The sequence below is a fragment of the Balaenoptera borealis genome (assembly GCF_965194805.1).
Source record: "Balaenoptera borealis genome assembly, chromosome: 1".
Classification (NCBI taxonomy): Eukaryota; Metazoa; Chordata; class Mammalia; order Artiodactyla; family Balaenopteridae; genus Balaenoptera; species Balaenoptera borealis.
The window spans coordinates 77,374,482-77,400,540 of record NC_138860.1 but is presented as its reverse complement, the minus strand read 5'-3'; the positions used below and the strand labels follow the sequence as shown (position 1 = coordinate 77,400,540).

General features: G+C 41.6%; 1 protein-coding gene and 1 long non-coding RNA gene across 2 annotated transcripts in view; both read right to left on the bottom strand.

The window, feature by feature from the left end:
- Positions 1-26,059, bottom strand: part of LOC309636047 — a 197,408-nt gene that overhangs the window by 29,975 nt on the left and 141,374 nt on the right. The window lies entirely within an intron of this gene.
- Positions 4,198-25,099, bottom strand: CD48 (CD48 molecule). The gene is made up of 4 exons (XM_082407008.1): positions 18,796-25,099; positions 10,224-10,517; positions 7,570-7,827; positions 4,198-5,067 (listed from the first exon to the last, which is right to left on the bottom strand). Exons 1-4 carry the CDS (start codon positions 19,094-19,096, stop codon positions 4,988-4,990), a joined length of 933 nt encoding a protein of 310 aa, XP_082263134.1. The 5' UTR covers positions 19,097-25,099; the 3' UTR covers positions 4,198-4,987.

Sequence of the window (26,059 nt, the reverse complement as noted above, 5' to 3'; positions counted from 1 at the left end):
TTCAGGAAAAGAGCTTGACACAGAGCCAGGCACATAGACAACCTCCATCAGTGTTAGTTCTTATTAAGCAGCTCCCAACACAGAGCCTCAGTATCCAGCATGGCCAGGCACTTGCTAAATATGGGCAGGTAATGAATGAACTCATTGATCCAAGGGTCCAGGTTTAATTTGCCTGGTCCCACCTCCAGGGCCAATCCAATCTGTTTGTGCAGAGTCAGATATGAAAGCTGCATTCTCTCAGTTCACAGGAGCTCCTGGCCTTGCAAACCTTCCATGTGTCACCTTGTGCTGCCTGTTGGAACAAGCTGGTCCCTGGTGGCATATCTGATGCACCAGAGGACCATGGGAACCTGGGAGGGACCAATGGAAAATTTAATTTGAGAAGGGAAGGAGTGTGGTATCCAGGAGCAGAGTAGGGCAGGCAGTGGAGGAGCGAACCAAGTCCCATGGACAGGCCTAGAATCCTGAAGCTAAGTTCAGAACAAGGAAGCTTAGAGACATTTTCTTGTGCCTTGAGGCTCAGAAAGTTGTCCATGGACAGCAGCGTTAGCATCCTGTGGGGGTCTTGTTAGAAATGCAGAGTCTTGGTCTCCACCCCAGACCTACTGATTCAGAGCTTGCATTTTAACAAGATCCCAAGGTGATTTGCTACTGTTAAAGTGAAGGTTAGAGAAGCACTGGACTAATCCAAGACTTTTTAAACTTAAACTTGCTGCCGTGGAGCCAGCAGAGGGCAGTGCTGTAGAGCTCCCCAGAGCTGACTGAAGGATGACAGGAAACTTGTCTTCAGACTTCAGTTCACATGAGGCTATTCATGGTAAGAACTTTGGGCCAATGCTGGAATATCTTCTTTGCACAAAGACAAATGGCTTGAGTTCACTGATAATCATCCCACTAACTTTTGAAATATATGAGGGTCTGGGGAACACATGAGAATCAGGTTTGATCCCTGTACTAGAACTCTCAGAGGAGCAATTGTCTTGGCCGTAGGGTATGAGGCATCCTCGAGGCAAACCTGGCTTCATGGGCTTGTGACCTAAGCAATCAAACAGGGCCCTATGCTCAGAAGGGTGCTGCACTTGGTTTAGTACTCTGCTGTCACCATCTTGAAATTCTTTTTTTTTTTCCTTTTTTGTAATTTAATTTTTATTTTATATTGGGGTATAGTTGATTTACAATGTTGTGTTAGTTTCAGGTGTACTGCAAAGTGAATCAGTTATACATATAAGTATATGCATTCTTTTTCAGATTCTTTTCCCATATAGGTTATTACAGAAAATTGAGTAGAGTTCCCTGTGCTATACAGTAGGTCACTGTTGATTATCTATTTTATGTATAGTAGTGAGTATATGTTACTATATGTAACATAGTGAGTATATGTTATTCCCAAACTCCTAAATTATCTCTCTCCCCCACTTTCCCCCCCCCCACCCCCGGCAACCACAAGTCTGCTCTCGAAGTCTGTGAGTCTTTCTGTTTTGCAAGTAAGTTCATTTGTATAATTTTTTTTAATATATTTTTTTAAATTTTTATTTATTTATGGCTGTGTTGGGTCTTCGTTTCTGTGCGAGGGCTTTCTCCTGTTGTGGCAAGCGGGGGCCACTCTTCATCGCAGTGCGCGGGCCTCTCACTATCGCGGCCTCTCTTGTTGCGGAGCACAGGCTCCAGACGCGCAGGCTCAGTAATTGTGGCTCACGGGCCCAGTTGCTCCGTGGCATGTGGGATCTTCCCAGACCAGGACTCGAACCCGTGTCCCCTGCATCGGCAGGCAGACTCTCAACCACTGCGCCACCAGGGAAGCCCCATATAATTATTTTAGATTCCACATATAAGTAATAACATGATATTTGGAGTTGCAATTCTTAATAATTTTATCTTTCAACTTGTGTTTTAAGTGAAGTCCATTGAGACAAGGGAGGACACACATGAGCAGGAGATGTGTGTACTGTGAATGTCAATCACTGTTCCTTGTGACCTCATTCATGGTACTGCATGAGTGCAGAATCCAGCGGATGCACGATGCATAGGAGTTCAGTGAGACTCAAAACAAGCACAAAGGAATTGTGTCACGGAAGCCACTGGCTTCCATAGAGTGCTGGTAGAATGTGTGTGGATGTATGAGCTATGAAATATGAACTGAGTAATTTCAATGATTCTACATACAAAGTAAATATTCTTGTATTTCTTTCAAAACTGACATTGCACAATATAAACAGTAAGATTCATAGTAATAATTTAAGATTTTAATTTTCCTTTACTTAGAACATCTTTAAATAACAAGTTAAAAAATACCATCCCAAGTAGAGAGAGTCTGTGGAAGAAAGGAAAAAGCTTCATTTTGGTACATTTAATGGCACTCTTTTCCTGCTTTTTGAACAAGCGGTCCTTCATTTCCATTTTGTACGGAGCCCCACGTATTTTGTATCTGGCACTGCCTCAAGAGATGGGAGAGGCAGAGAAGAGTTGCTGCTGGTGACCTAAGCTATCTAAGGTGGGATTTGCCGCAAGTTTTTAAGTAACTAGAACCAATAGAAACGTGATGCCTGGAGAGGTGTGCCTGTTCCTTAGCAGCCCAGGAATACGCTGATTTGTGATATAAAGTGACATTTCTTTCCTCTTACTACTTTCCCCAGAAATGCTCTTTTATTCCATTCATGTGTATGTGTGCATGCATGCCCATGTGTGTGTGTGTGTGTGTGTGTGTGTGTGTGTTTCTCCCAACAAAACCTCCTCCTCTACCAAAATAAAGTGAAGGAAGAGGGGAGGACACTGCATACAGAAAAGAGATCTAGACAGCCTGATTGGAGGATGCAAGCTGATCAGAGGTCAGTTTGGGATGGAACTGCAGGCTGGGCTGAGAGAGAAGACAGAGGGTGTCTTAGGGAGCCCAGGCTATCTTTTGTTGTAACAAACAAACCCAAACTTTCTTGTCATGCATGTCCAATGCAGATCAGACAGCCGGCTTCCAAGCAATGGCTTGAACCAAGGCTCCTTGCATTATGTGGTTCCACTTCTGAGTCCCTCACTTTCTGTTACATCAATTCTACCCACATTCTATTGGCTAAAACCAGGTACAGGGCCCCAGTTAGATGAAAAGGGAGCTGGGAAAAAGAGTTTTTCTATTGGCTGATGTATTAGTCAGGGTTTTCCAGAGAAACAGAACCAGTAACACACCACACACACACATTTAAAGAGATTTATTATGAGGAATTGGTTCATGCAATTATGGAGGTTTACAAGTCCCAAGATCTGAGTTAGCAAGCTGGAGACTCAGGAGAGCTGATGGCGTAGTTCCAGTCCAAGTCCGAAGGCAGGAAAAACCAAATGTCCCAGCTTGAAGGCAGTGAGTTAGGAGGAGTTCTCCCATACTTGTGGGAGGGTAAGCCTTTTTGTTCTTTTTAAGCCTTCAACTGATTGGATAAGGCCCACCCACACTGGAGAGGATAATCTGCTTTACTCAGTCTACTGATTCAAATGTTAACCTCACCCAGAAACACCCTCAGAGACACACCCAGAATAAGGTTTGACACATAAAATTATTAACCGTCAAAGTCCAGAAAGGAAATGAAAGTGTTTGATGAACACACAGTATTATCTCTGCCACAGAGTTGATGAGGGGAAGGGGAGGTAAGGCTGATTTGGTGTAAAGAGAAAATGGTCTGTGGTGGGACAGTTCATTGAAAGGGAAGCACATCCTTTAGTGACCCTCTCAGCTTCAGGCCCATGGAGAACCTTAGAGGAGGAGAACATACAGCAAAAAATCCAGGTGTTATGTCAATGGTGGGCCTGGTAGCTCTTACCTTCCTATAATGAAAGACCCTGGTGACAGCATTTAGTCGATTTGATGGTTTTTTGGATCTCAGGACACAACTAGGACTTGAAGAGCTGCCCACACAGCAACAATGGTGAAAAGAGGAGGAGAGGAAACTCAGCTCCCAATAAGAGGCTTGGGAAGGACCCTCTTTATGTGGTAAAGCTGCATACTCAATATATATGGAATCTAGAAAAATGGTACTGATGAATGTAGTGGCAGGGCTGGAATAGAGACTCAGACATAGAGAATGGACTTGTGGACACAGGAGGGGAAGGGGAGGCTGGAATGAAGTGAGAGACTAGCATTGACAGATATCACTGCCCTGTGTAAAATAGATAGCTAGTGAGAAGCTGCCGCATAGCACAGGGAGATCAGCTCAGTGCTTTGTGACACCTAGAGGGCTGGGATGGGGAGGGTGGGAGGGAGGCTCAAGAGGGAGGGGATATACGTATACATAGAGCTGATTCACTTTGTTATACAGCAGAAACTAACACAACATTGTAAAACAATTATACTCCAATAAAGATGTAAAAAATCAGGGCAAAAAAAAAAAAGCTGCATACTCAGTTCTGGGGGAGTAAGCCTGACCTCACATTCCCAGGAAACCTAGTAAGTATGTTCCTCACAGAGGCTAGAACAAGGCAAACCACTGAGAAGGAGACCAGAACTTAGTGGGGGAGGAGTTTGAGAGCTGGAACCCCAGGAGGTTTGGCAAGGATGTGGAAGCAAGAGTTAGAGACAGAACAAATTACCCCCCAGCCCTGTAGGCACACAGGAGGCAGTGGTCCCAGGTGTTCCCCTTTGTATCTCCATGTTCCAGTTTGTCTAGGCTAATGGAGCAGGCATTGTCCAACAAATTTGGGGCAACTTTAGGAATCCACTTTGACAATCATATCAAATATTTATTCCAACAAGAAAACATTGCATAATACATTTTGCCCATTTTTTGGTGGGAAGAATGCATGTGTATATGTATGTTAAAAAACAACTAGAGGATATAAAATAAAATATTACTATGGTTTAAAAAAGTTAATTTGAAAATCCTTGTAGACATCTCAGTACTTTCCCCCATCCTATATAGCCAGAACTTCTGTCCTGGTTAATAGTATGGTTACTGATGAGGGCAAGATCTTGCATTCTTGAAGTTTCACTCTTGAGTTAGAAGAGCTTATCTCAGATCCATAGGAGACCAAGAACAGTGGTTACCATGATCACTAGCCAAGTTGCAGTCCAAGCTACTCCAGAGGATGGGGCTGAAATAGCAAGAAAACACAAAACATTTAGGTGTCTTGATTAATGTGTTGAGAAGGGGCAGGGGTACTTGACATTGGCATGGGAGCTTATAGAGCAGGGGAACTGTTTCCTCCCTGAATCCAGACCCAGTGTTCCTGGGACATCCTTTTCCCAGATTGAGCAAAGCTCAAACTCCCAGATGTAAAGTATAAAGAGTACAGAAATCTCTTAAATATCACTGGCTGAGCTGAGTCCTGTACTTGAAGCTTACCTTGGCACATCTATGGACCTGGGAAAGAATCACTCTCCTACACTGGGCAGCCATTAAGTAGGGCAGAGCTTCAGGTGCAGTTGATAATATGATGCTATGCGCTTCCTTCCTTTAGGGAAGGAAGTATTACTTCCTTTCCGTGTTTCTCTACACTACTAACCATCAGTACCAACTAGGAGGAAAAAAGGGGTAGGAAAAAAAAAAGAAAGGGAGATAAAGAGATACAGAAGGGGAAGGCAGGGGAGGGGAGGAGAGGATCCTGATAAATTAGGGTAGAAGAATTAGGGATACTTTTCTAGGATAATTTGGATAGCTAAAAAGTGACAAGATGGGCTTAGCCCTTCAAAAAATAGATGTATTATTGCTTTCATCCTCTCTGTGAATGAGCAGCCACCTTCATTCTATAAAGGACAGAGATTGTTTCTCTTCCTTTTTCTGGATCTCAGGATATGGTGGTGATATAAAGGTGGTGCTAGAACCACCCAGCCAACTGGTGGTCTTATGGTCAGACACCAAAGTGTCATATTGGGTCTATGGTGTCAGAAAAGCAGGGCATATCAGGAAAGACTAGAAGAGACATGATCAGTAGGTTGGGAAGAATACTGAACATACAGCTTCCATAGCTCATGTGTGGGAGCAGAGGTAAAGAAATCAGCACAGGTGGGCAGAGTAGACTGGGTCCAGGAAGACCATGAAAGAGCCATGTCTCCAGGGGCCATGATCCCTGATGATTTGGTATGACAGGGATCTCAGGTAAATGTTGGCATCACAGGTATGAGTTATTCTGGAGAGATTTGTACACCAGGGCTTGGGGATATGATTTCAGGCGTGTGGAGAGTACAGGGCCTGGAATGCTGAAGATGGTGATCCAAATTTATTAAGTGGTTCCCAAATCCCTAGTGTCTCTAGAATTAAAAAGACTGGGCCTAAGTTAACTACCATTCACTGAGGACTTGTTAGATACTGTGCTAGGTAGTTATCTGTATTGTCTCATTTAATCCTTATAACAGTATGAGATAAGAACTATTATTTTGTCTTATTTAAGAAGGACATGACTTCATACAGAGTGAAGTAAGTCAGAAAGAGAAAAATACCCTATGCTAATGCATATATATGGAATCTAGAAAAATGGTACTGATGGACCTACTGGCAGGGCAGGAATAGAGACGCAGACGTAGAGGACGGACTTGAGGACACAGTGGGGGAAGGGGAGGCTGGGATGAAGTGAGAGAGTAGCACTGACAGATATACACTACCAAATGTAAAATAGATAGCTAGTGGGAGGCAGCAGCATAGCACAGGGAGGTTAGCTCGGTGCTTTGCAATGACCTAGAGAGGTGGGATAGGGCGGGTGGGAGGGAGGCTCAAGAGGGAGGGGATATGGGGATATATGTATACATACAGTGATTCACTTTGTTGTACAGCAGAAACTAACACAACATTGTAAAGCAATTATACTCCAATAAAGATGTAAAAATAAAAAAAGAAGGACATGACTTGGAGAAGCTAAGTAACTTGTTTAGCTGGTAAGTGACAGTCCCAGGATTAATCCCAGGTGTAACTGGCTCCAAAACCTATGCTCATAGCTACCCCACTATGGGACCTGTGTAGGCTTGAGAGAGAACCAGGATTGATGCTCTAATGAGTGGATCCTCCCAGGCGACAGAGAAATCTGAAACATGAAACCCAGAGTTTGCTTTTCCAACTTCATCAAGGAGCATACACCTGGGGAAGAACAGAAAGTCTCTACCTTAGGATCAGGATCTCCTGTTCACCACTTGTTCTCGCTCATGCTCGTCCACTTGGCCCTTTTTTCCTTTGCTGCCTACCAGAAATGTCTCTGTGTTGCTGCCCAACAGTGTCTGGACTGTTCCCCTACTTGCCCTTTTTCTCCCTGCTCACCCTGAAATCTCAGATTATTCTGCAAGGACACTGGCCTCAGATTCCAGGACCATGCACTGTTAGAGCATGGCAGGAGAAGGGGAAATCAGAGCCCCTGTGCCAACTGCCCTTTGCAGATGAGGACACTGAGCTCCACAAAGCCGAGGTGAGCTTGCTGAGAGGCGGTGAACCCTCTCAGCAAGGCAGTGAAACCTTAGAGAACCCAAGTCTTCCATGCCTCACAGACGCCTTTGGGATTCTCCACTAATTTCTGTGCCAGGAGGCTGAATAAGATCTCCACGCTTTTCTTCCTTCAAGAGAAGACTAGTTACCCTGTGCCCACCTCAGGTCCCCTGGCAGTATCTCTTACCCTGTACACAGGGTGAAGTGAAGTTGACTGTCTTATTTTGGCTGCTCACAGGATTGCTGACTTGGCAGGTGTAAGACCTGGAGTAGTTTTGTGGTGCATGGGTCACTTCAAGCACACTGCTCTGGAACTCTTTTGGAAGGGACTCTGCATACCAGGTGTAGTTTACAGGCTGGTCCTGGGTCACACAGGACAGGGTTAGGTTACACTTGTTCACTTCCTGTGTCTTCTTGACTTTTATGTCAGGCTTTGGTACAGGGTCTAAAAATGAATACGTTAAGATGAGACAATGGGTTTATGCATTTATGAAACCTTTATGCTGGGAGGGTTTAGCCAACAAAGTACAAAGGGAGCCCCAGAGGGCTGCAGGAGCAGTCATGGAGAGGAGGCCCCTGCAGAGGGAGCCAGTGAGCAGCTTTGACCTCTGGAGGCTTCCGACTGAAACAGCTACTCCTTGGAGTGAAGCTAAGCTGGATCCAGAAGGGGGAGCCATGCACCCAGAAACAAAAATGGGGTTATGACCGTCTGTGGGCCAGAAAGAACAGCAGAGGTTTAGCATAGAGATCAGCAGGGTTGGACTTGATATCCCAACTGTCTGAGCTGCTCAGGGCCCCTTCTCTAGCAATGGCCCACACTTGGCACCTTGGCCTATCAGTCCTTCAAGAGTTCTTGGGCTCAGATTCAGCAAGAGTCCTGGGGTAAGAGGTATCACCCTATACCTTTCCTGGACGCTGGCAGAACTACAGAGAAGAACCTCATGGAATTCCCAGCAAAAATCAGTAGTGATGAACAGCACTGCATCAGTTAACTTTGGTATCTCAGTGCCAGCCACAGAGCAGGTATTCTATAAGTATCTGATGAAAGGGATAGGTGGATGGATGGATGGATGGATGGATGAATCAGTTATGCGATAGAAAAGACATAACACTTGCTTTACAGTGAGACCAGCCTGGGTCCTGGACTTGGCCCTGGTAGAGTGACATTAGGCAAGATAATTAACCCCTTGAACTTCCTTCTTGCATGTAAGATGACTGCTTCACAGCACAATGTTAGTAAGATACAATGTCATGGTCCATGAGGAAGTGCTTTTGCAGGGTGTAAGCGTTACATGCATGCTGGAGGTCACAGCGTCATCACTGCTGTCATCCTGCAGCCAGACTGGTTGAGAGGTAATCCCATCATCTGCTCCTTCCTTGACTAGGATTGCTTTACCTGAAATCCTCTGGGGTCTTTTCCTTCTGGTCAAGGGTAAAACACTTACAGAATCAATGCAGCTCAGATGTCAGAGGATTAAAATGTGGCAGAGAATTGACCCAATCAGTGCTGGCCTCTGGGTTGTATGTCTGTGAGGGGCAATGGAGACTCTGCCATCTGACCTCCTGAACTCTAGATCCATCTCCTCCATGAAACCCTATCAGATTGCTGGACTCCTCCTGCATACTTTATATGAGCAATCTTCATACTGTTTTTCATCATTTCCTGTGGTCTGGCCTCAAGTCTTGCATACCTTCCTCATTTCCCATGGTAAGCAGCACAGCCCTGAGCACTTTGTGGACAGAGCCAGCTAGGGCAGCCTGGCTCCAAGAGGCCCCCTTTGAGCTGTCAGAAATTCCTGGGCTGGACTGAAGGATGATTCTTCTGCTAATCGCATCCTCAGGGTCTTATCCCTAGGCAAGTGTGCTAAAGCCAAGCCAGTTTGTGGATTTTAAGATATGCAGAAATGTTGCAAGTTGGTTGTGAAACCGTTAGCAGTTTGGAGGTGGCTGTGGTGGGAGTATTTACCACAGAATTTGGTAAATGATATAAATTTGGGGTTTTTTTTTTAAAAACCACTGTAAAAGCCTTTGAATCTTTCCTGTTCCCAGTACGTCTTGAATTTTCAGGCCATATGACATGGAGGAAGTGAGTGAGCAGGGGATTTTAGCCTCTTAGACCGTTCTTCCTCCCCTTCAGCTCTTCTTGACTCTACTAAACTCCTTGCATTGCTTTAAATAGTCCTAGTTTTCTTTTTTTCAAAGAAATTCTCCTTTTTTGCTAAAGGTACATCAAATTGGTCTCCATCACTTGCCATCAACAGAATCTTACCTAATGGGGCAGAGATGGCAAGATCTTTCTCCAAGTTCACACAGATAGTAAGTTACTGACCAGGGTTTTAAACCCAGGTCTGTCTGACTCCAAGTATAATGTTCAAGCCCTTACTTCACATATACTGGTTAGGCTGGCGCTAGGAGTGGAAGTTTTTGTCCCAACCATTCTGAAAGGTAAAAACACTCTTGAACAGCTCTTGCCCAATTCTTTATCTCTTCTATCTTTTTCCTTATGTTTGATGAAGTCTTTGTTCAGTTATGTTATTAAGAAGAGCTCAGAACTGATTTGGGTTGATCACAGGAGAGCATGAAGAGAATAGCGAGGAAACCATCCTTACTGTTTTCTTTATCTTCAAATCTTAGACTCCTTAATGTCAGAAGAGGTTTTAAATGTCCCAGAGTAATCTACTTTGAGTCTGGCTGGCCCAGCCTCACTTCCAAGTGGAACTGGCTCCAGGAGAAATGAATTAAGCCTATCCTGAGGTTTCCCCCCGCCCAGGGAGAGTCCCCTCCCAGTGGTCCGTCCAGGGCCCTAGAGTGGGGACTTGCTGCTTGGTTCCCCGAACTCACCAAGCACCACCAGTGAGATCTTCCATTCGTCCTCATCCCCAGTGTCCTTCAGCACCATCAGGAGGTAAGTGCTGCTGTCCTCCTTCTGGACGTTATCGATGTGCAGTGTGCCACTTTGAAGATCAAGCCTGGCCTTGTCCTTAAGTTTAGTATTGAAGTATTTAAGCTGACCGGATTCCCATTCTACAATCTTCTGGTCAGCAGTATAAAACCAGGTGAGTGATTTGTAGTTCCTCGGCAAACTGGAGATTGGCAGACTCACGTTGCTGCCGGAGACGGCATATTTTGAATAATCTGCCAATGAGAGTCAGAGTGAGTGAGACCCATTTTAGAGAAGGCAGAGCTGCCCAGTGGCCCAGGCTTTGGCCTGGGCTGGTGGAACAAAGAAGAAGGAAGAGACTTTTGCTTGGGAGCAGTGAGTATGATCTTTATCAGAGGGCCTGACCACTGATCAGGAATTCAATGATAGTTAGAGCTTGAGAAGTGGGCATGAGGACAGGAGGTGTGCTTATAATCCGTCTAATTCTGCCCTAGACGAGAAAGAAAAAGGACACTGAGCCAGACCTGGCTCTCTCCCTTACTCTCATAACAGGACATTTTCAAATAAAATGATGACGAGTCACGTCTCCTCTCTGTGTTTGTGTTCCTTGTGGTTCAATTTAGTTCTCCAGCAGTAGGTAAGAAGTAAAGGAGAAACAAGGTTTGAAATGAAAGGGAACCAGAGTTAGTCAGTGGCAAAGTATTATAGGAGAGTGAAAGCATTTTATTAATAAAAATATTGTGCTATTTTTCTGGCTTTTGTGATTTTTGTATTTGTCAGCTTTTAAAAAAAACTTGTGATACACTGGGCTTTCTTTTCTCATTCTAACTACATTCATTTTTTTTTCCTATTTGTATTTACAGTTCTGTTCTCTTTCTCATGAGGGCACCCCAAATTGTATAAGCCTCAGTTCTAAAAAACCTGGTTTCTTGAATGCAAGGAGAAAGAAAAGGTGATAGCCAGAAGACATAAGATGAAGGGAGGTCTGCTAACACTCTCTGTGGAGGGAGGAAAACTAAGTGTAAATGTATAGGCTGAGAAAGAGCAGTAGAAAAAAGCTAATGGTAGAGGAAAGAAGAAATATGATCTATATCGCTCTTACCTCATATACTGTCACACAAAACTTCATATTGTTTAACATCGTATCTATACCTATTTAATTTCCACATGTCTATCATTTCCAAAAACATTCTTTTCAATAAAGATTCAAAATGCCTGTGTTCCCAGGTCTTTCAAGTTCCTAGTCACTAATCCTTCCAACCATCCATCTATCCATTCAACAACCAGTTATGGAGCATTTAATGTATGCCTGGTGCATTCACAGACACACACAGACATTTATTTCCACACTGTTTCTGATTGATCCATTCCATATTTTATAATCTCTGTGACATAATCAGTTCAGTCCAACCAACAGTATTTGAACAATGACTATGTGCCAGGTCCTGTTCTAGGCTCTGACATCAGCAATGCAGAGTCTCTGGCCTCTTGGACCATACAGCCTCTTCAGGAGCATACTTTCTCTTCAAGATTTTAAAATTACTAGACACATATTCTAGACTCGTTCTCATTCTGTTACTTGTTTCCATGTGAATTAATAAAAGTGGTGACAATAGACAGCCTAGGTCAGTGTTTTTCAACCTTGGCATTATTGACTTTTTGGACCAGAGAATTCCTTGTTGTGAAGGGCTGTCCTTGTGCATTGTAGGATATTTAGCAGCCTCCCTGACCTCTGCCCACTAGATGCCAGTAGCATCATTCCAGTTGTGACCATCAAAAATATCTCCAGACAATGCCAAATGCCCCCTGGGAGGAAAAATCTTCCTGTCTTCATTCTGGTTGAGAACTGCTGGCCTAGGTCATCCTTGGTAGACTCTCCAACAAGTCTCAGACATATGCTTAGGAAGATAGCACAACCCACAATTAACCACTTTATTTCTCACTGAGAAGTCACAGCCAACCACCAGGATGGCTTTTTTTGAATCATTACACATAGGTGGTGAAGGAAGGAGGAAGGAAAGCTACAATATCCTGTGCATGTCTATATCTTAGAACTCATAGCATATTAAAGTGATCCATTTAATGTCTATTACTTGCCTTTATCACCAGACCACATGCTTCCTACGGACAAAAAACGAATCTCATGAGTTTAACTCATTCTCCATTGTAGTATAATGGTTAAGATCATGGGCTCTGGGGACTTCCCTGGTGGTGCAGTGGTTAGGAATCTGCCTGCCAATGCAGGGGACACGGGTTCGAGCCCTGGCCCAGGAAGATCCCACATGCCGCGGAGCAACTAAGCCCGTGTGCCACAACTACTGAGCCTGTGCTCTAGAGCCCACGAGCCACAACTACTGAGCCTGCATGCCACAACTGCTGAAGCCCACGTGCCTAGAGCCCGTGCTCCACAACAAGAGAAGCCACTGAAATGAGAAGACTGTACACTGCAACGAAGAGTATCCCCAGCTCGCCACAACTAGAGAAAGCCTGCGTGCAGCAACAAAGACCCAATACAGCCAAAAATAAATAAATAAATAAATACAATTCAAAAAGAAAAAAAAAAGATCATGGGCTCTAGAATTAGACTATTTAAATCCTAGCCCACTTACTAGATGTATAACCTTGAGCATTTTACCTAGCCTCTCTGCCTTTGTTTTAGTATTTATCTTACAGAGTTTGTGAAGGTGAAGTTCATGTGTCAAGTTTACTGAGTTAAAGGATGCCCAGAGAGCTGGTAAAACATTATTTCTGGATCATCTATAAGGGTTTTTCTGGAAGAGATTAGCATTTGAATCAGTAAACTGAGTAAGAAGATCACCCTCACCAATGTGTGTGAACATCATCCAATCTATTGAGGACCAGAATACGACAAAAAGGCAGAAAAAAAGGCAAATTTGCTCTCTACTTTGAGCTGGGATATCCATCTTCTCCTACCCTTGGACATCAGTGTTCCTGGTCCTTGGACCTTAGGACTTGGACTAGGAATTAGACCATTGGCTCCCTGAAGCCTCTTTGTGGAAGGTTGAATGAAGATGAGTCCACTGAGAATGAAGGACACAGAGCAAATAGACTCAAATCATGAGTCTATATATTCTCAGGCCTGTGGATTTGTACTGGAACTACACCTGTAGCTTTCCTGGCCTCCATCTTGCAGATGGCAGATCATGGGACTTCTCCAAAGAAGTACATAATATGGGTTATGCTTCCATAACTGCATGGGCCTCATAATAAATCTCTTTCTATATATTTATATATATCCTATTGGTTCTTTTTCTCTAAAGAACCCTGACCCAGAGTTACACAAATAAATGCTTAGAATACAATTAAATTAATACAAATAATCAATACACATAAAGTACGTAGAATAATACTTGGAAGATTAGTAAGTATTCAATAAATGTCATGTATTGTTTTATTATTATTACCTACATTAATTTTGTATCCATAACATCTAGTACTATGCATTAAGTATTGAGATGTTTAACAACTGCCTGTTGAACTTACTTTATTGTACCAAAACAGTGGTAAAATAAGGACTAGACTAATGATATATTTTTTAGGAATGAATGCCTATATGTGAATCTGGAAGAGTGAAGAATGTTGAAGTAGGGGCCAAAAATCCAAAAAACTGTAGCAGCTCCTGAAGAAGCTTTCACTTGCAGGCTAGGTCTAAAAGTAAAAGACATGAGCATGCACAAAAGAAAAACAAAACCAAGTCTTTGGCTAGGACATGTGATGATAAGAAAGAGGCCCCAGCAACATGGTAAGACCAGAGAACTTACCTGAAGCTTCCTTGGGGAAGGAGGAATGAAGATGAACCCAATGAGGAATGAAGAATACAGAGCATATAGACTCAAGTCATGATCCAGACCCAGTTATAATACACATCATTTCTCCTTGTGAGAATGGAGTCTGCTTTATAACAATGAGATCTTGTTTGTCCAGGGTATCCCCAACATGCTCAAAAGAACTTCAAACTAAAGTGTGAGGGGGAGGGAGAAACTATAACAGACACATAGTCACTAAGATTGTGAACTTCTCAAAGGCAAAAACCATGTCTTACTCAATTTTGAATCCCCACAATACTTGGCTCACATTTGTTGTTTAGTATAGAATGAAAGAATGAATGAATGAATGAATGGCAGGGACACAAATGCATACATAAGTGTTCCCAGTCATCTCCTCATGACCTCCTACTAGTCACATTTTTCTTATTTTTACTGCCACTTAGCCTTTTTTTTTTGCTTACTTCTTAAGATTGGTTTGGACTGAAAAGGCAGAGAGGAAAGGAGAAGATAAACAGGGACCACTCAGGTTGGTTTAGGAAATCGGGGAGCTATAGTATTAAGGCTCAGAAGAGTGAGAATCTCTGGGCAGCACATGAGTGGGATGGTTTGAGAAGACTGAAGAGGACAGGAGAGGATATGGTAGAAGTATTACTATAGCTTATAAATTGGATTCCCTTTAACATCCTTTGAGAGACTTCAAGTAGAAATTGGAGTTACTATTTAATTACTTATGACCAATGAACAGTGTTTCTTAAGTATCATAATGTGCCCAAACTGGGACAGTGCAGCAGCCCTGTCTTATGGTTGGGTCCTGAATAAATGAATAAAAGATGACTATTAGGACATAGACAGCAGAGGAGCAATGGAGAAGCTGCCCAGAAACTCTCAAAAGGAACAACATAAAAGAGTGTTGAGTAGAGCATTCATGGTTTCAGTATCAACAAATCAATAAAAAGCAGCTAAGGGAAACCTTGAAATATAAACCCAGCAACCTCTCATGGGCTGAGACTCATGCCTGAGAATAGCAAAGGAAAAGTGAGTTTGGGGAAAAGAATCTGAAAAAGAATGAATATATGTTTACGTATAAATGAATCACTTTGCTGTACACCTGAAACTAACACAATATTGTAAATCAACTACACTCCAACATAAAATAAAAATTAATTTAATAAAAGAAATGTGAGTTTTGTTATGAAATATCTAATGAAAGGGTAGGCTTAAAAAGCAACATGAACCTAAAGATAGAAACAGTAGAAAGAATGCTTGATTAACCATAAAAAAAGGGAACAAAAAATATTCTAGTCTTCTAGAAGCATTCTTTAATCCAATCACAAGTTGAAGAAAGATGCATTAATATTACTGATATAGATTGCAAAAATTAATGCCCAGCCATTGTAGTACAATTTAGGATATCAAGGTGGTGGTTTAGTCTGTTACAGAGGATTGTCTAATAAATTCAGATAGATAGATTCACTTATATTTTTCTTATGTATAATATATTTATGTATTTTTTCAATTTTTAAAGTAAATTGAAAAAATCTTGATTTGCCTTCCTAACAATTCCATGTTTTAGAAGTAGAAAACTACTTAAAGAAAAGTACTATTTTGATTTAATTCTATCAAGAAGAAGTAGTTGGTTATGTGTGTGGATGCTTAGGATAAAGTAACGGTGTTTACCTGTAGTTTATAACAGAAAATGAAGCAGATCTTTCCTGTGCTTAACCATGTTTCTTGTCTGTAGAGAAGCAAAACTAAAACAGGGGGAAAAATCAGATCAAAGGAAGTTGTAATTTCATACAAAAAGAGTCTACCCAGGAAGGAGAAAGAGGTCCTAAAGGAGAAATTCTGATTACTCTAAAAACAAGTCATGTGATTTCTAGTAAAACTTTGAAGAACTGAAAGAGATGAGTCTTAAAGATATTGATATAGAGTTACCTGGAGCTCTCTAATGAGATCAAATATTTAACAAACCTGTACAAACCTTTCAAGGAAGTAATTTGTCAATAGATATCAAGATTCCAGATGTGTGTCATGGGGGACAAGATGAACAGAGAGAGTGCCATTTCCTGAGATGGGAAGTCTAATGAGTTTAATCGGCCAGATTGCAATGACTAAATGGAAGGTGAGGAAGTCCCAGTGTTGTGGTGGCTTGTTATGCAGCAGTAGATAGCTGGAACAAAGATGGGGAGTTAGATTTTGGAAATGTGTTTGGAGAGTCTGGAGATGTTTTAAAAGCAGTTAGAAATTCAGGTCTGTGGCTCAGGAGAGCGTGTTGGGCTTTGGAGTTTCCTTATGTTCTTCTCAGCTCTTATCTACCTCAAATTGTATGTGGTCACAATCACAGAGCAATTTCACATTCTTTATTTCTTTTGATCTTAACAATAACCCCTTGAAAAAATGGTGAGCATATTGTTATACCCATAACAGAGTGGAGAAAATTGAGGCTCAGGAAGCTTTCACAATTTATAGAAAGTCCCATGGCATGGAACACAGAACATAGGTCTTCTGATTCCCAGTTCAAGCTGTTTCCACCACACTCTGTTGTACTGAAGGGAGACAGGGAAGATGCCTACTAGTGATGAGGGGGCCCTGAGGTCAGAGAGCTGAGAAACTCAAGTCTGAGGAGGGATTAAGGAGAAGATTTAAAACTACTTCTTAAATTTCGTCACAAGAGCATCCCTTACTGGGGAGGAGAGAATTACTATACCCCTAGGAAGATCTGGACAGATAACCTGAAAGGAAGTCCTTTGATGTCATTCATTCATAGGATTAATAATTATTTATTGAGCCCATGCCATGTTCTAGGCACTGTGCCAGGTTTAGCACTGGACAAGGTCCCTGTCCTCACGGGGCTCAAGGAAACAGACAATCAAGCAGTTCACCAACCATAACCTGGAGCCTGAGGTTTCCAGGAGGAAGTCACATGAAAATGGAATGCTAAGGGAGGAGCTGGAGAGAAGAGAGTGAAGGAAATTTTAGGCAGAAGGAAAGGCATTTATATAGACCTAGAGGTAAGAGAGACAGAACCTCCTTCAAGGCAAACAGCAAAGTTAAATTTAGATGAAATGTGGTTATGGGGTGAGGGGGTCATAAATTGGGGATAAAAGGACCATCTGTAGGCATAATCTAGACATAAAAATATTTAGACACATTGACCTAAGTCTAGAAAAGTCCTGAAATATTCCAGTTCTCTTGGCATCTTTATCTTTCCCAACAATGGGATGAATACTTCAGGCCAGTCCCCACTCCCAAGGTCATATCAGTGTCCTATGAGTACAGTCAGTCCCATGGAGCCCACACAGCCACGAGTGCCCTGAAGACATCATGTCTCTAGGCTCATACAGCCTAAGGGAGCAGAATTTGCCACCCTAATATATGTTTCTTTGGCATATTAATTGTTTTAAGCTGGTTATTTTCTAAAGAAAGAGAAGACGTGGTAAACATTCTGAAAACCATGTAGGAGTTACCCTTTTGTAAGAAACATTTATATTTGTAAGGGAAATTTTCATTTGTAAGGGTATCTCCCTCCCTGTACGGAAGAGGACAGAGAGGGAGACCAAATCTCTAGAAACTCGTATCACTGGAGAAGGCGCTAACTTAAATCTGCCTAACAACCTTACCCTTGTTTACTGTGCTCTTCCTGATAACCTCCCAGAACTGTCACCTTCAACATCCTCTTTTGTCTTTAGCTGAGGATGATATTTAAGGTGAGGACTTCAGCCATTATGGCAAGTTACTCAGGTTTTCTGGGTTTCTCCCATGTACGCAATATTAAACTCTGATTTTCTCTTGTTAATATGTCTCATGTCAATTTAATTCTTAGACCAGCCAGAAGAACCTAGAAGGGTAGAGAAAAATTTCTTCCTCTCCTAAACCAGTCATAAACCAGATCCAATGTATTACCACCCTGAGAGGCCTTGCATAATTGGCCAACAAGGTTTCCTTTAAGCATTGCTATCTCGTCTCCCTAAAAGTTACATACTGTCATAATTCTATGATGTTATATTTGTTTCCCATAAGAACATTCACTTTTACTCATTTTTTTCCATAGTGGTGAGCATTAAAGCCCCTCAAATGAAAAAGACCTGAGTATTTATTAGGGGGAATAGTGAGAAAGACAATAACTTAGCTCTCAATTCTCAGACAGGTTCTGGAGGGCTGGGCAGCTGTAACAGGGAAAGGAAAATTAGCACACGAGGGGACCAGAACAAGCCCATGGCAGAAGAACGAACCTGAACTCTTAATCAGATGTTTGGAGGTTCCTCTGATACTGAGTTCTCTGCTCAGACTCTCACTCAGAGACCCTAGACAAGTTTCCTTTCCCACAGTTTTGTCTCTCTCTGGGACAATGACAGCATCATTTACCTTTGCTCATGACACAACTCCTTGCAAAGACAAAGGTCTCAAAGAATGCCTCAAGGAGCACAACACACCTGAGCATAAAATGTGGCGGCTATCAGAGTAGCTTCCTGTTATTCACAATGCAAGGAGACTTTACAGAGGACAAACCACAGCACTAAATATGAGAGGCCTACATCCCCATCTCACCAAGGTCCTAATTTTGTCACGGCCCCTTGGGGAAAGAGATGGAGTCTGATTCTCCAGGCTAAGGAAGGCTCCCCAATTTACCACTGCTGCCCGGACCCCCTACTCCACTTCCAGGTGGAGCCACACCCCATATTCCCTTTTCCGTCTGACAGGGCTTTCAGTGCACAATTAGAGGCAGACAATTTGTGGAAAGTACCTTGTACGCTGGTTGCCAGGAACAAATGAGGCAGCAGTAGAAGTTCCAGAGCCAGAGACAGTTCCCACCTTCTGGAGCACATGCTACTCTCCAGAACTTCCCAGGAACTCTGGAGACAGGCCAGAACCAAGCTAGGAAGGGACCGAGGACTCTCTTGAACTCGTGTCTTAAGATTAGAGAAAAAAAGCACTGAATTCTTCTCTCCATCCAGCAACTCGTGGGTGGGGCCTGGGCACCAAAAACAGGAAACCCCATTTTTTTTTTTTTTTTTTTTAATGAGAGCACAACGGAAACGAACCATTTTGTTTGAATGTGTGTTAGTTTTGTTTTCTGGTGAGAGGATCCATAGCTTCTACTGGTTTTCAGAGATGTCAGTGCTCAGAAAAGATTAAAGACCCCTGATAGAGAATATCTGCTTTTGGTTTCCCAGTTAGGAATCACCCTGATTAATCCAGAGGCTAAAATTTGCAGGTACCCACCCAAGGGGATTTCTGGCCTGAGCCAACTTTAAATCATGTGAGGAGTAGATCATGTGTGGGTAGGTTGAGAGCACAAAGTGTGGGAAATCAGATCTACACAGTTTGAATACTGGTCTCTCACCCCCAGGCTCTTCCTCCCTTATGATAAATTCACTGTATGAACCTTTACATTGGCCTATCCACTGAACATTAGTAGAAAAGCAAGGTTATTTGACCCAAATGAATGGATTCCACATGCTTGTGGTCTAAGAAATTTCAGGCCCATCCCTCTTGTATCTAAATGAATTATTTGCCCACCCAGGACAATTTGGAGACCCATAAGTTAGCCACAGTCCCTGATACAGCATATTAGTAGCTATTTCCAAATTGGGGACATTTCTGATTCTCAACATTGAGATGACAAATAAAAACACTGCTCTCCTCAATCTCTGAACTCTTGTCTTGGAAGTAGTTACCCTCTCCAAAGGATCAGCATGGGGAAATGGAGTCGGCTAAATACCAGAAATTGTATATGACACTTGATCATGTTGGAGCCCTGTGAGGTGAGGACAGGTATTACTACCTGAATTTCCGAACTGAAACTCAGCGTCAGACTTGCCTGAGGTCATGCTTCAGCTCCAGTCAAGCCCAGTTTTCATTCAGCTCTTCCCCCAACGTGGACTACAGTAAACATTTGGACTAGAAGATGAGACAGGAGTAGAATGAGCAAGGTTGAAGTGGAATTAACTAAGGAAGACTTTAAAGTGAACCATGAAAAAGAAGCTGAGGAGGAGTAGGCGGAGTCAAATGACAGAACAGGGTAAAGGATGGAAGTCAAGGTCATGGGATTTGCTCAGACTGAATCCTCTGAGGATTTTTCAAAAGGGCTGCTGCCCAGTGGGTTTCTTTTGTTTTTTGTTTTTGTTTTTTCTCTTGATCTTTTTTTTATTTTAATTTTTGAATTTTATTTTACTTATTTTTTTATACAGCAGGTTCTTATTAGAATTAGTTATCCATTTTATACATATTAGTGTATATATGTCAATCCTAATCTCCCAGTTCATCACACAACCACCACCACCACCCCACCGCTTTCCCCCCTTGGTGTCCATAGGTTTGTTCTCTACATCTGTGTCTCAATTTCTGCCCTGCAAACCGTTTCTTCTGTACCATTTTTGTAGGTTCCACATATATGTTAATATACAATATTTGTTTTTCTCTTTCTGACTTATTTCACTCTGTATGACAGTCTCTAGATCTATCCATGTCTCTACAAATGACGGAATTTTGTTCCTTTTTATGGCTGAGTAATATTCCATTGTATATATGTACCACATCTTCTTTATCCATTCGTCTGTCGATGGGCATTTAGGTTGCTTCCATGACCTGGCTATTGTAAATAGTGCTGCAGTGAACATTGAGGTGCATGTGTCTTTTTGAATTATGGTTTTCTCAGGGTACATGCCCAGTACTGGGATTGCTGGGTCATATGGTAATTCTATTTTTAGTTTTTTAAGGAACTTCCATACTGTTCTCCCTAGTGGCTCTATCAATTTAAACTCCCACCAACAGTTCAAGAGGGTTCCCGTTTCTCCACACTCTCTCCAGCATTTGTAGATTTTCTGATGATGCCCATTCTAACTGGTGTGAGGTGGTACCTCATTGTACTTTTGATTTGCATTTCTCTAATAATTAGTGATGTTGAGCAGCTTTTCATGTGCTTCCTGGCCATCTGTATGTCTTCTTTGCAGAACTGTCTACTTAGGTCTTCTGCCCATTTTTGGATTGGGTTGTTTGTTTTTTTAATATTGAGCTGCATGAGCTGTTTACATATTTGGGAGATTAATCCTTTGTCAGTTACTTCATTTGCAAATATTTTCTCCCATTCTGAGGGTTGTCTTTTCATCTTGTTTATGGTTTCCTTTGCTGTGCAAAAGCTTTTAAGTTTCATTAGGTCCCATTTGTTTATTTTTGTTTTTATTTCCATTTCTCTAGCAGGTGGGTCAAAAAGGAACTTGCTGTGATGTATGTCATAGAGTGTTCTGCCTATGTTTTCCCATAAGAGTTTTATAGTGTCTGGCCTTACATTTAGGTCTTTAATCCATTTTGAGTTTATCTTTGTGTATGGTGTTAGGGAGTGTTCTAATTTCATTCTTTTACATGTAGCTGTCCAGTTTTCCCAGCACCACTTACTGAAGAGACTATCTTTTTTCCATTGAATATCCTTACCTCCTTTCTCATAGATTAGTTGACATAGGAGCGTCAGTTTATCTCTGGACTTTCTATCCTGTTCCATTGATCTACATTTCTGTTTTTGTGCCAGTACCATATTGTCTTGATTACTGTAGCTTTGTAATACACTCTGAAGTCAGGGAGTCTGATTCCTCCAGATCCGTTTTTTTCCCTCAACACTGTTTTGGCTATTTGGGGTCTTTTGTGTCTCCATACAAATTTTAAGATATTTTGTTCTAGTTCCATAAAAACTGCCATCTGTAATTTGATAGGGATTGCATTGAATCTGCAGATTGCTTTGGGTAGTAGAGTCATTTTCACAATATTGATTCTTCCAATCCAAGAACATGGTATATCTCTCCATCTGTTGGTATCATCTTTAATTTCTTTCACCAGTGTCTATACTTTTCTGCATACAGGTCTTTTGTCTCCTTAGGTAGGTTTATTCCTAGGTATTTTATTCTTTTTGTTGCAATGGTAAATGGGAGTGTTTCCTTAATTTCTCTTTCTGATCTTTCATTGTTATTGTAGAGGAATGCAAGAGATTTCTGTGCATTAATTTTGTATCCTGCTACTTTACCAAACTCATTGATTATCTATAATAATTTTCTGGTGGCATCTTTAGGGTTCTCTATGTATAGTATCATGTTATCTGCAAACAGTGACAGTTTTATTTCTTCTTTTCCAATTTGTATTCCTTTTATTTCTTTTTCTTCTCTGATTGCCATGGCTAGAACGTCCAAAACTATGTTGAATAATAGTGGTGAGAGTGGACATCCTTGTCTTGTTCCTGATCTTAGAGGAAACGCTTTCAGTTTTTCACCATTGAGAATGATGTTTGCTGTGGGTTTGTCATATATGGCCTTTATTATGTTGAGGTAGGTTCCCTCTATGCCCACTTTCTGGAGAGTTTTTATCATAAATGGGTGTTGAATTTTGTCAAAAGCTTTTTCTGCATCTATTGAGATGATCATATTGTTTTTATTCTTCAGTTTGGTAACATGGTGTATCACATTGATTGATTTGCATATATTGAAGAATCCTTGCATCCCTGGGATAAATCCCACTTGACCATGGTGTATGATCCTTTTAATGTTTTGCTGGATTCTGTTTGCTAGTATTTTTCTGATGATTTTTGCATCTATATTCATGAGTCATATTGGTCTATAATTTTCTTTTTTTGTAGTATCTTTGTCTGCTTTTGGTATCAGGGTGATGGTGGCCTCATAGAATGAGTTTGGGAGTGTTCCTTCCTCTGCAATTTTTGGGAAGAGTTTGAGAAGGATGGGTGTTAGTTCTTCTCTAAATGTTTGATAGAATTCACCTGTGAAGCCATCTGGTCCTGGACTTTTGTTTGTTGGAAGATTTTTAATCACAGTTTCAATTTCATTACTTGTGATTGGTCTGTTCATATTTTCTATTTCTTCCTGGTTCACTCTGGAAGGTTATACCTTTCTTAGAATTTGTCCATTTCTTCCAGGTTGTCCATTTTATTGGCATAGAGTTGCTTGTAGTAGTCTCTTAGGATGCTTTGTATTTCTGCGGTGTCTGTTATAACTTCTCCTTTTGCATTTCTAAATTTATTGATTTGAGTCCTCTCCCTCTTTTTCTTGATGAGTCTGGCTAATGGTTTATCAGTTTTGTTTATCTTCTCAAAGAATCAGCTTTTAGTTTTATTGATCTTTGCTATTGTTTTCTTTGTTTCTATTTCATTTATTTCTGCTCTGATCTTTGTGATTTCTTTCCTTCTGCTAACTTTGGGTTTTGTTTGTTCTTCTTTCTCTAGTTCCTTTAGGTGTAAGGTTAGATTGTTTATTTGAGATTTTTCTTGTTTCTTGAGGTAGGCTTTTATAGCTATAAACTTCCCTCTTAGATCTGCTTTTGCTGCATCCCATAGGTTTTGGATCGTCATGTTTTCATTGTCATTTGTCTCTAGGTAGTTTTTGATTTCCTTTTTTATTTCTTCAGTGATCTCTTGGTTATTTAGCAACGTATTGTTTAGCCTCCATGTGTTTGTGTTTTTTACGTTTTTTCCTCTGTAATTCATTTCTAATCTCATAGTGTTGCGGTCAGAAAAGATGCTTGATGTGATTTCAATTTTCTTAAATTTATTGAGGCTTTATTTGTGACCCAAGATGTGATCTGTCCTGGAGAATGTTCCGTGCGCACTTGAGAAGAAAATATAATCTGCTGTTTTTGAATAGAATGCCCTATAAATACCAATTAAATCTATTTGGTCTTTTGTGTCATTTAAAGCTTCTCTTTCCTTATTTATTTTCATTTTGGATGATCTGTCCATTGGTGTAAGTAAGGTGTTAAAGTCCCCCACTATTATTGTGTTACTGTTGATTTCCTCTTTTATAGCTGTTAGCAGCTGACTTATGTATTGAGGTGTTCCTATGTTAGGTGCATATATATTTATAATTGTTATACCTTCTTCTTGGATTGATCCCTTGATCATTATGTAGTGTCCTTCCCTGTCTCTTGTAACATTCTTTGTTTTAAAGTCTATTTTACCTGATATGAGTATAGCTACTCCAGCTTTCTTTTGATTTCCATTTGCATGGAATATCTTTTTCCATCCCCTCACTTTCAGTCTGTATGTGTCCCTAGGTCTGAAGTGGGTCTCTTGTAGACAGCATATATATGGGTCTTGTTTTTGTACCCATTCATCAAGCCTGTGTCTTTTGGTTGGAGCATTTAATCCATTCATGTTTAAGGTAATTATCAATATGTATGTTCCTATGACCATTTTCTTAATTGCTTTGGGTTTGTTTTTTAGGTCCTTTTCTTCTCTTGTGTTTCCCACTTAGAGAAGTTCCTTTAGCATTTGTTGTAGAGCTGTTTGGGTGGTGGTGAATTCTCTTAGCTTTTGCTTGTCTGTAAATCTTTTGATTTCTCCATCGAATCTGAATGAGATCCTTGCCAGGTAGAGTAATCTTGGTTGTAGGTTCTTCCCTTTCATCACTTTAAGTATATCGTGCCACTGCCTTCTGGCTTGTAGAGCTTCTGCTGAGAAATCAGCTGTTAACCTTATGGGAGTTCCCTTGTATGTTATTTGTCGTTTTTCCCTTGCTGCTTTCAATAATTTTTCTTTGTCTTTAATTTTTGCCCATTTGATTACCGTGTGTCTCGGCGTGTATCTCCTTGGGTTTATCCTGTATGGGACTCTCTGCACTTCCTGCACTTGGGTGGCTCTTTCCTTTCCCATGTTAGGGAAGTTTTTGACTATAATCTCTTCAAGTATTTTCTCTTGTCCTTTCTCTCTCTTCTCTTTGTGGGATCCCTATAATGCGAATGCTGTTGTGTTTAGTGTTGTTGCAGAGGTCTCTTAGGCTGTCTTCATTTCTTTTCATTGTTTTTTCTTTATTCTGTTCTGCAGCAGTGAATTCCAGCATTCTGTCTTCCAGGTCACTTATCCATTCTTCTGCCTCAGTTATTCTGCTATTGATTCCTTCTAGTTTAGTTTTCATTTCAGTTATTGTATTGTTCATCTCTGTTTGTTTGTTCCTTAAATCCTCTATGTCTTTGTTAAACATTTCTTGTATCTTCTCGATCTTTGCCTCCATTTTTTTCCCAAGGTACTGGATCATCTTCACTATCGTTATTCTGAATTCTTTTTCTGGAAGGTTGCCTATCTGCACCTCATTTAGTTGTTTTTCTGGGGTTTTATCTTGTTCCTTCATCTGGTACCTAGCCCTCTGCCTTTTCATCTTGTCTATCTTTCTGTGAATGTGGTTTTTGTTCCACAGGCTGCAAGATTGTAGTTCTTGCTTCTGCTGTCTGCCTTCTGGTGGATGAGGCTATCTAAGAGACTTGTGCAATTTTCCTGTTGGGAGGGACTGGTGGTGGGTAGAACTGACTGTTGCTCTGGTGGGCAGAGCTCAGTAAATCTTCAATCCACCTTACTGCTGATGAGTGGGTTTGGGTTCCCTCCCTGTTGGTTGTTTGGCCTGAGGCAACCCAACACTGGAGCCTACCAAGGTTCTTTGGTGCGGCTAATGGCGGACTCTGGGAGGTCTCACTCCAAGGAGTACTTCCAAGAACTTCTGCTGCCAGTGTCCTTGGCCTCATGGTGAGACACAGCCATCCCCCGCCTCTGCAGGAGACCCTCCAACACTAACAGGTAGGTCTGGCTCAGTCTCCTATGGGGTCACTGCTCCTTCCCCTGTGTCCAATGTGCACACTACTTTTTGTGTGCCTTCCAAACGTGGAGTCTTTGTTTCCCCCAGTCCTCTCAAAGTCCTGCAATCAAATACCGCTAGCCTTCAAAGTCTGATTCTCTAGGAATTCCTCCTCCCATTGCCAGACCCCCAGGTTAGGAAGCGTGACGTGGGGCTCAGAGCCTTCACTCCAGTGGGTGGACTTCTGTGGTATAAGTGTTCTCCAGTTTGTGAGTCACCCATCCCGCAGTTAGGGAATTTGATTTTATTGTGATTGCGCCCCTCCTACCATCTCATTGTGGCTTCTCCTTTGTCTTTGGATGTGGGGTATCTTTTTTGGTGAGTTCCAGTGTTTTCCTGTTGATGATTGTTCAGCAGTTAGTTGTGATTCTGGTGCTCTTGCAAGAGGGA

Excerpts from the sequence above, each read along its gene's own strand:
- CD48 (XM_082407008.1), bottom strand. The coding sequence starts at position 19,096 with ATGGTTCGTTTCCGTTGTGCTCTCATTAAAAAAAAAAAAAAAAAAAAT. Across the intron at positions 10,518-18,795 it reads CCTGGCAACCAGCGTACAAG|ATTATTCAAAATATGCCGTC; the intron begins GTACTTTCCACA and ends TCTCATTGGCAG. Across the intron at positions 7,828-10,223 it reads GATCTCACTGGTGGTGCTTG|ACCCTGTACCAAAGCCTGAC; the intron begins GTGAGTTCGGGG and ends ATTCATTTTTAG.